The 10,504-nt window shown below is 48.5% G+C and overlaps 2 protein-coding genes across 2 annotated transcripts; both read right to left on the reverse strand.

Moving 5' to 3' along the window:
• Positions 1 to 444: 444 nt before the first annotated feature.
• LOC119305472 (ethylene-responsive transcription factor 1-like) lies at positions 445 to 2,405 on the reverse strand. Its single transcript, XM_037581982.1, has one exon. The coding sequence runs from the start codon at positions 2,364 to 2,366 to the stop codon at positions 1,614 to 1,616; it is 753 nt and encodes a 250-aa protein (XP_037437879.1). The 5' UTR covers positions 2,367 to 2,405; the 3' UTR covers positions 445 to 1,613.
• A 5,044-nt stretch (positions 2,406 to 7,449) lies between these two features.
• On the reverse strand, positions 7,450 to 10,504 carry LOC119308760 (uncharacterized protein At3g52155, chloroplastic-like). The gene is made up of 5 exons (XM_037584902.1): positions 10,123 to 10,504; positions 9,433 to 9,532; positions 8,698 to 8,877; positions 8,433 to 8,550; positions 7,450 to 7,639 (listed from the first exon to the last, which is right to left on the reverse strand). Exons 1-5 carry the CDS (start codon positions 10,373 to 10,375, stop codon positions 7,583 to 7,585), a joined length of 708 nt encoding a protein of 235 aa, XP_037440799.1. The 5' UTR covers positions 10,376 to 10,504; the 3' UTR covers positions 7,450 to 7,582.

A 10,504-nucleotide genomic window follows, 5' to 3' on the forward strand; every position in this document is an offset into this window, starting at 1 on the left:
CGTGTTCGGGGTGTTGCCCCGGTCTGATTCGTTCAACGGCAATGGCTTCACTTTTGGTGAGCCACCTTGGAGGTCCGCAAAGCTGCATATCAGCGATGAAGCCGCGTCGAGCTCGGATGAGGAGGTGATCCGTCATTCTTTTCTTCTGTGCCTGCTGTGGTGATGCCGGAGGCAGGTGACGGACCTTAGTGTCAAGCTCAGAGATGTTCTGCTATCTTTTCAGTTTTGTTATGTCGATTCTTACGTGACTTGTACTTTGTTCTTTATGATATGAATGAGATACGTATTACCATGAAAAAAAAAATCAAACACACTCATAAAAAAATTAAGGTAGATGTACCAAAGCTCATTAAAATTGCTCATTCTCCTGTTCTAAGACAGAAAAGAAACCAGACACACTTACGAACACATTTTTTTAAAGGAGGTTAAACACCCAGCCTCTGCATCGATACATGCAGCCATCTTCATTAATTATTTCATAAAGGTCTAACAAGGACAATACATCAATCTGTCCAAAGACACCACTCACACCTGCAACTCGATAATGCAGAGTGCTCTCACTCCTTATATCTAAATCGGTGTCGTCGCCTATCCATCCACATAATGTATCAGAAATTCAGAATAAACAGCCGGTGCAGCTTGCCTAAAGCGCACACCACATTCACACGTTTTAGAAGCCGACATCATCATCAGATCACTGACTCATCTTCTGGAGAGAGATCCGCATCAACCTTGCCAGTCCGGACATCCGTCGACACCACCACGGCGCCCAACGGCACCATCGTCCTATGCTCGTCCGTCCAGACGCGAAGACTCTAGAAGATTTGTCGTGCGTAGCACCTGCCAACCAGGCATGACTCAGCGTAGCACCTATCGGTCAGGCATGACTTGACAGCTCCACCGAAGCTCCATGCAAGACGAAGTCACTCCATCGCCTGCCTCTGTCTTCCAGCGCTGCTCCACAAACAATGCTCCCAAGAGAGAAACGATACCATAATACCGCCATCGGCCGACTGTAAGACCAGATCCTAGGGTTTCCCCCGAAGCAGCATGAGTGAGTCGACAACAGTTACACGACGATGGCTTCATCAAGATAACGGCGCAAAACGCCATCATCGCCCGCCAACAGCTTGGTTTTCACCGGCAACTATGTCTTCGTGACTCGTAGCCGGGACTAGATGACGAACCTCGAGATCCGACCACCCAGCCGCAGGGCGACCGCCCCTGACGAAAGAGATGACCATCACCGCCGAGTGCATCGGTAGAACAGATCTGATCGGAGGTGCCGCCGACGCGACCACCAGGCCCTCCATGCCGCCGCCGCCGATCCAAAGGAGATGGCGCGCCGCCGCTGCCGCCTGAACAAGGCTGGCCGTCGCGTCCGCAGCCCGTGCCGCCTCCGACGCCGCCGCGCTTCAACCATCGTCGTTGCCGATCGGATCGGGCGCACCTCCACATGATTTGGGGCCCCGCACAACCCCAGATCGGCGGGAGAGAGGCGATGTCCTCCGCCACCGCCGTCGGCCCTCGGGCTTAGACCAGCGACGTCCCCCAACGGCGGCGGAGGGAGGGGAGGAGGGAGTGTGCGCCCCCGGCGGCTGGGTCTAGGGCACTTACGTGTATGTTTCATACAAAGTGTTTTTAACAAAATTGCTACCGGATGCATGTGTTATTGTTAGCTCGGGAACCGGAAGCTCCGGGAGGTCCATGTTGCCGGCCATGTCGGAGCCGGCGAGGAGGCTCTCCATGACGTCGTCCGAGCAGCATTCCAGCAGTATGCGCGCGTCGGAAGGCGCAATCCCGTGGACATGCTTGGACGACGACGAGGCGCTCTCCGTCGCACGGGCCACGTTGTCGGCGCCGTCATCGGTGCTGCAACAAGACGGCCCAGGACGATGGCTGCACGGCGCCGCCGGCGCTGCAGGGAAGTTGGTCCTGGCCTTTCTACCGTGGATGCGCCGCGCCTCGGCGTCGTAGGCGCGCGCGGCCTCCGCGGCCGTGTCGAAGGTGCCGATCCAGACGCGAGCGCCCTTGATGGGGTCGCGGATTTCCGCCGACCACCTCCCCCACGCCCGCTGCCGGATGCCGCGGTACGGGTGGCTAGGGCTCGCCCTGCGCCGCTTCGGCCTCGCCATGGCCGGCGAGCGGTATAGCTCGCAGGATGCCATGATGCCTGTGGGGAGCGGCTCATTGCGGACGTCGCCGTCGTCGGCGGCCATGAACTCCCGGAAGGCGGCCTCCCAGTCGTCAGAATCCTCATCCGTCGTCCAGCTGCCGCGCATTTTCGCCTTCCCCGCCGCCGCCGACAGGGCTTGGCCGGGACGCCGCTTGCCGCGGTCGTTGGTGGCGAACTTCCCTCCGCACATCGTGTACGGGGAATCAATGTTTGTTGTTTCAGGTATCGCTGTTTGTGTTGTCGAAGGAAGGCTATGTGTTTCTTCGCGTAGCACGTCGGCCTTATATAGAGGTCAGGTGAAACGTAAAGCATCACTCATCGCAGTAGATCATTTCCATTTCTGCACCTGGCCTGTATTGCATAGCATCTCCGAGAATCCTTCGACAAAACTTTATGCTGGATAACTGTCCGAGTAGGATGTGTTGCTTCCTACTCTACTTGGCTCGAAGTTTCTGGAACATTGTGCGACAAGTGGGATAAGGCTTGTCGAGCGCACACCAAGAGGAGCAGGCCAGTGACCAGCAAGTGGAGATAGGGATCCGATTCAAACAAGGCCGGAGCCACTGAACCAGGCAACTGGCGCTGGCAGCAGCGACGGAGATTTACGCTCAACTGGGACAACTGGTCGTACCATTCTTGCTAATTACTCCGTACGGCTTGCACCTCCCGTTCAATGATCGTTACTCCCGTTTCTAGTGTTTGTAGTACTCTCTCCGTTTTTTTGTCTGCATATAAGATTTGGTCAAAGTCAAACTTTACAAAGTTTGACTAATTTTATAGTAAAATATATCAACATGTACAATACTAAAGTTATACATTATGAAGATTAGTTTCATCAGGCATCAAATAATATTTGATAGTGTGAATGTTGATATATTTTCCAAAAAAGCTAGTCAAACTGTTCGAAGTTTGGCTTTGACCAAATCTTATATGCAAAGTAAAAAGAAACCGAGGGAGTACCATAAATCTCTAGTGTCGACTACTCGTATGAGGCTGGTCGTGGTGAAGAGTATCATATATTAATATCACACATATGATACTTCCTCCATCTTTATTTAGTCTGCGTGTTAGCTTTGATCGAAGTCATGTTTTGTAAGCTTTAGCAAAGTTTATAAACAAAAATATTAACATATACCATAACAAATCAACACCCTTAATTTATTATTGACTATACTTTTACATCATATAAATTTGTTATGATAAATATTTATATTGTTTTCTATAAACTTGGTCAAAGTTTACAAAGTTTGACTTCAGTCAACTCTAGTATGCAGAGTAAATAAAAATAGAAGAAGTATCATTTCATAGTGCATAGTATCATAAGTTAATATCATATGTCCTTATTTATTAATATGCATGACACATTAGCATAGAATTTATTATGATACCGTATCATAATATAATATTCAACACTCGTCCTGCATAATACTCACTAGTTAGGATACTCCCGTTACGGTTAGCCTGATAACACTAGACCGGTGGTCTGCTTTGTCAAATAAATGCCTTTCATTCATATTATTGGTTCAATACCGCAGATGCTGTCGGCGGCCATATGGAAAACTTAGTATATTGTACTGTACAATGCTTTCTCAACTTCGCATATTGTACTGTAGTACTTCCTTCATTTCACAATGTAGTGTGTCCGCGCTTTTCGAGATCTAAATTTGACCATAAATTTAGTGAACAAGACCGACTGCAGCGGGAGCTAAAATATATACCACTGAATTCGTATCGAAATGTGAATTCGTTGGTATGATTTTTGCTCCCGCCGCAGTCGGTCTCGTTGGTTAAATTTATGATCAAACTTAGTTCTCGGAATACGCGGGCGCAGTACATTATGGAATGGAGGGAGTGTTCTTTAGTAGAAAACAGTAGCATTAACTTCCCGCCAAAAAAATGAACTTTTGGCTTAGATGGTTCCTTGAATCTTTTTTGATAAAGGGCGATTTTATTAACTCAAAATGTAGCATCAAGTGGATACAAAGCATTATGAGCAACACCCGACCTCTGCATAACTAGGATGTACATAGCCGAACACCAAAAGTCTGATAACCAGAAGAAAACAAAAACCGACAAATCAACAATAGTAGAGTCCTATAGACCGACACCGTGCCTATGTCGAAAGGTGAGATGGACCAATCCGAAGGTTATGCTGCCACCTATGTTGGGTGAAAACCTCCATAGTCACCTGCTCCAACCGCGTACACACCGCCTTGAACAACGATTCCTTGAATCTAGCTCGCTCAGTCGATTTCCTGTCGATTTGTACGGCCAAGTGGGAGCATCTTGTCCCGCCAAGTGGCCAGTCTGGCTCCTCCCTCGGAGCAGGGCACCTGGCTATGGCTAACAGACAAGTTGCGCTAAAGCCAAACCATGGGCGCGGGCAAAGCAGGAGCTGTGCCGATGACGATAAGGACGAGGGTGAAACCTCTGCTGGACAGCTCAAGTGGGGGAACTCACATTTCACGACACCCTTTTTTCACCGCAACTCGGTTCACAGCTGAATCTTGCCGTAGGCTTTTCCGTCCGCGCGCATGTATATGAAACGCCCAACCAGTATTTGAACAAATTGAGTGTGACTTCAGTATGATATCATTGAGCAGCTCGCTTGAATGCTAACCTACATTTTGATTGGTTTTCACATAGCCAACCGCTCGTGTCATAGCCGCCAATTGAATGTCGTCCCTTAAATTGTGTTTCAGTAAACATCACATGCCACTTAAAATCCTGCTGCTAGATGTTGGTAGGAATTAGAGTAGGATTTAAGATTTAATTTGTGGTATTCAACGATTGGACTACAGATATGGATTGAGATCCAGTGACTTGTTGTGAGCAAGTCACCGGTGAACAGTACAGTGACTGGCTCCCCTCTCCACACCGTCCGGTCGAGGCTCAACGGACAGATCCGCGTGAACAGTACCCCAAGCTACAGTGACTCGTCTACAGGAGATTATTCACAGTACCCCTGGTCTACAGTGTCAGCTATAGTGTTTCGCGTTACATCACTCAATCTGAGCCGCCCCCCTGCATCCAACGGCTGCCTGCCCGCCAGTTACGCCGTGCCTTGCTGTGGGCAAGGCGCTTTGAATTCTGATTTTCGGGGGAAAGTTTAACAGGGCCCCCGTGTCGCTCCGCTTGGGGCGACTCGGGCGGCGCCGAACCCTAGCCGCCGAACCTCCCCTCCCGCCTCCCCCCTCCCCCCTCGCCGCCGCCCGAGGGGATCTCCGGCGCCGCCCGCGGGGTCGTCAAGGACGGCGGCGGCGAGGATTTGCTGCTCCCAATCGGAGGGCTCCGGACGCCGAGGCGGCGGCCTCGGGTGGCGAGGCGGCGCTGTCTCCCTGCAAGCGGCGCCGCAGGTGGTGACCCTCCGTTCCCTTGGCCGCGAGGGTGGCGAGGGACGGTGGGAGTTGTCGCCGGTCGCGGCGGGTGCGGCGCTCCCCTCGCCCGCGGCTGGATCTGAAGGCGGCCCCTTCCCCCACGCAGCACTCTGCCCCGCCGGATCTGGTCGTCGGTAGCCTCTGGCCGCCGGATCCGGCGTTGGGCTGCCCGGAGATGCGGTTCGAATCGGGAGAAATCCTTGGCTGGGGTGCTCTAGCCACGACGGCGGCGACACCGACCGGTGCCGCTCCCCTCCTTGGAGGCGCCGTCGAGTTTCGTGCCCTCTCCCTCCCGCTCCATGCCCGGGAGAAATCCCATGTCTTGCCGAGACAGGTCGACAACGGTGCAGCGTGCGCCGCCTCCTTCTTGAAGGTGCCGGCTTGGGCAAGGTGGGAGTGTGCTGTGGTGCTGGGCGGTGGTGGCTGGGTGGCTGCGTCTTCGGCGAGGGATTTGGAGCATGATGCTTTGTATCTGATCCAGTTATGGAGGCTCCATTTCTCCTTGTTGTTTGTTTGTTCAGTGACAGCTCCATTGTGCAGTTTTTCCTCTTCGTGCTTGTAGCAGTGGGCTGCGGTGTGGACTCTTCTGGTTCCCTTCGTGCAGCGGCGTGTCGAGCTGAGTATCTCCTTGGTGCACAGAATCATGCCCTTTCCTTGCTCTAGGGAGGGCAATTCCATCTTCCGGCGGTCCGGCGCCTTTCGAGCCAAGGCGAGGGGCAGGGGTCCCCTCCGGATTTGGAGAGGAGCGGCTTGGTTTTCGATGTGCACCTTCCAGGGTAGATGAGGGCTCGGTCCATCGACGTTGGGCAATGGCTGCCCGAAGCTCCCCTCTGTTTGTCCTACTGTCTATAGTCCACTTGGAGGACTCCGTTGACTATATGCTAGTGCTTCTCTGTTTACTTTTATAGGGCATGTAGTCTTTGGTGCTTGTAAGCTGCTTCGGCATCACCGTGTACCTGCAGTTTATTTTCCTTTCTGTTTTTCGTTGGTTGTATTGGTGGCCTTGTGTAATCCCTGGCCGGTTGATGGCTTTGTTAATTCAAAGTCGGACTCTCCTTGAGCCTTCGTTCTAAAAAAAATCTCTGTCCGACAGATACTTGGCTGCAGCAAAAATTATCTGCTAACCAGAAGACGTAAAAGACAACATCAAATATTTATTTCTATGTATCTATGCCCAAAAAGAAAAAAAACAACTCATAATCGAACAGCTCCATACTCCATGGGTATGGAGCTGCCATCCTTGGACAAAGGAAAGATCTACCTTACACCAACTCGTAATCGAACAACCCTGGGTGCGGGAGGGATCTTGCTTGTTTTTAGGTGTTTTTATGAGTTCATTTAAAGTTTGAAGACGAGGCGGTGGCGGCTTCCTGAGGATGAAATAAGTTTCTCCCCGCCTAGCCTCCGTAACGGTAACGCGTCTAATGTCGTGGAAGGGCATGTGGAAGTGTGTCTAGCGTCATCGGAGGACATGTGAAAGTGTGTCTTCGGCAGATTTCGCAAGATTCGTTAGGTGCCAGTCTTCGGGAGATCTACTTGGATTAGTCTTTGTTTGTATGTTTACAGGTCGGATCCTTTCGAGCTATACTTCTCTTCAACGTTCATGGTTGCCGTTCTTGTGAGTCCTTGGCACGATGACTTTTCAACTGTCTATTAAACAAGTTTGGTCCGGCTAAAATGAGGAAGGGGCAATGACAGCGACGCACCTCCGGTTCTCTCCAATGCTTGTAGTCGTCGCTAGCTGGTCTACATACATGGATTTAATTTTTGTTACTTTTGTGTTCTTTACGGCCATGCCATGGCATGATGGATAGATCAGAAGTTTCCTCCCAAAAAAAAAAAGAACCACCCTGGCCAAGAGCGATGTGGTTCTTTTGTAAGTCTTGTCACGTTTGGTGAAGTGCATTGATCTCATCTATCTATGCGCATCAATAACTTCAACAACATTCAATCATAGCTGCACGAGACAAAATGAGAACAAAAATGCTACGAAAATTGCATCTAGCTTTAGCTACAATGTTTTATCACTTTATGGCTTTACAATGCCATGAAGCTTCCACCCCCCAAGGCCAGCCTGCGAAAAAGCCTGCATATCATGACGATTGAAAATCGGTCAAATTGCAACCAATTTATCTGCATTTTTATTTCATGAAAAATGGTGCACTATGAAGCTATTCATCATTTTGTTTGATGGAGAAGAGTATGGAGCTGTTCGATTATGAGTTGGGTATGAAATTGAAACCAATGCAGCATGAAACTGGTCATTGTTTCTAAAATGCTTCACATATGATGATAATACTTGACCATTTCGATTTGCAACATGGTGATTTGATTTCCCTTCAGTTTAGTATAGGGGGCTTGAATGTGCCACAGAACATGGACTAATATACTTTTCAAGAAAAAACACAAGCATTTTCATAAATTCTTTGTACTGCCAAAAGCTTTTCTATTTTCCTGAGTCGTCTCATTCAGGTATCCTTCAAACAGACAGTAACATTAGTCACTTGGCTTTCTAAATTGCCTTTAGTGTGTGCTTTTTAAATGACTACCAATAACAAGTACTCCCTCTGTAAACTAATGTAAGAGCATTTAGATCACTAAAATAGTGATCTAAACACTCTTATATTAGTTTACGGACTGCAGAATTAAAGGATCCACCTAGCTGAAAATCACCAGTGAATAGTCTGCTTGCATCATTTAAAATTCTACATTAGCTAAAAATCAGTAACTGTATAGGAAAAATATAGGATTAGAGTAATTTATACATTTGCACAATCAGTTTTTGGATTGGCATTGTTGGCAACCATGATGATGGTAGGCACATCGCAGTACTATGAAGGGGTTAAAAAGAGAAGCACAGGCATCAGAATAATACTAACCTCAACCCATGATTTCCCAGCAGCTTCTAGCAATGCAGCATTACACGTCTTGAGCACCACTGAATCACCAGAAAACATAGAGGCTGCTTCTTCCCATCCTTTATTATGTCCCATGCACCTGAAATTTTATTCTACAAAATCATCAAAAACAGGCCTAGCAACTCTCAGAGATATCATGCACAGGTGCTTAGAAGGAAATGACTATGTAGTCTGAGCATACTTCCGAGAACATAGCATAATGAAGAACAAATAATAGCAGACTCACATCACCGTTAGTATCTCATCAGTTGAATATTCACAAATTGCCTTTTGCAAGTGCTCGGCAGTTTGACCATCCATTGCAGCAATCGAGTAGAAACTTGGGATGAAATGCACAAGTGCTTGAGACAATCCTTGAACATGCTCTTGCATGATCTGAAGAGTTTCCTTTGTACGAGTTGCATCACTGTGTTCACAAACAGTTTAGGAAGGTATGAATGACATGACATGCTCCATTAAGGCACATATGAGTAAATCAAAGTAGGTGATTTTACGTCATCTTCATAGACATAGCTTACAATTTGGCACTTTCAAATGAAAGTATCTCTCGGTCTCTCCAAAAGTTAAATAGCACAAAAAGATGAAACTAAAGAATAGAAAGTAACACTTGTAATATGTTCATTTCGATGTAATATATGTCATTATCCACTGCTTATCTAAGTGAATCACGGAGAAACAACATTTACACTTGTGGCTTGAATACATAATTTCAGACCCCATTTAGAAATTAGAACCCAAAAATTTCCCTATCCCACTGGGAAAGAACTGGTTAATGTGAAAGTCCAGCATTCTAATGGGACCTCAGTTTCAGTTTTCTAAAACTGCGAGACCCACCAACACAATTAGTAACAAATACGAGGGCAACCAAATTGGACCTTGAAGTGTTCCTACATTACACGCCTACTGCTGTCATTAAACCCTATTCTGTGTACACATTGTTCTGCACAAGACAAGGATGTACCTGCATAGGATAAGCTCAGGTATCCATCCCATCTGATGGAATTTATCAGAAACGCTTATTGCATCAGCTCTTCCAGCTTTGCTCAGTGGCCTGTCATGATCTGTCATTGATGGCAATATGAGATGATGTTTTCAAGAATGAAGCAAAAGGCCAGCGACCACAAAGAGGGAATGCATCTATGTTTCTTTTAGCACTGCAGCTAAACAAGAGTACCACAATATCGTGCGAAAAGTAAAGAGAAGAATTAAATTAAATTACTGATTAAAATTGTAAAATGGCACATAGAACCAGACTAAAATGCTGACTGAAGCCTGTCGCATAAAAACACGCTGACCCCGTTTAATGTTCTTGATCCCTGATTTCTCATTTCGTGCTCGACGTCCAACTAATTTACGAAACCCCTTACTCATAATATCGTGAATTTTAGCCCGACATGTTAACTCAAGTATAACAGACTACAAGTATAGTGTATCTTAATAGTCACAGTGTTACATTCCACTCCATAACTTCTACGACACCCAAACTCCCAAAGCACCAATGATGTTACCAAATGTGAGAGTTAATTGATAGTACCCCCAAAGTATTGGGAGCTCAAGTGCCCCAGGCAACTCTTTGAACGGAAAAGTCATCAAAGAAGCTGCGCACCTACACTCTTTGAACGATTCTGCCTGCCACGTACGATATATATACCTCTGGTGAAGCGCTCCCCAACCGCGCTGTCCCCGTGGCGGAGGAGGATGAGGCGGCGTCGCGGCGTGGCGGAGGAGCCCGGCTCGGCGGCGGCGGCCGGGGCGTCGACGACGGTGGTGGAGACGGAGACGGAGCGGGCGACGGCGGCCGCGGAGGGAGGGAGGCGGCAGACCGCGGAGGAGGCGTAGAGGAGGAGGTGAGGAGCCGTGGCGGAGGAAGGAGGCGACAGTAGCCGAGGAGGAGCTCTCATCATCCGCCGCTGTTGTCGCTGAGCTGAGCTGATTTTGTTACATGGGATGGAGAAGGGAGAACGGAACGGATGGATAGAAGGAACAGGCAAGGACGATGGCGTGGTTGCTGATGAGTGATGACGGGCTTGCGA

The sequence above is a fragment of the Triticum dicoccoides genome, chromosome 5B (genome assembly GCF_002162155.2).
Source record: "Triticum dicoccoides isolate Atlit2015 ecotype Zavitan chromosome 5B, WEW_v2.0, whole genome shotgun sequence".
NCBI classification, from domain to species: Eukaryota; Viridiplantae; Streptophyta; class Magnoliopsida; order Poales; family Poaceae; genus Triticum; species Triticum dicoccoides.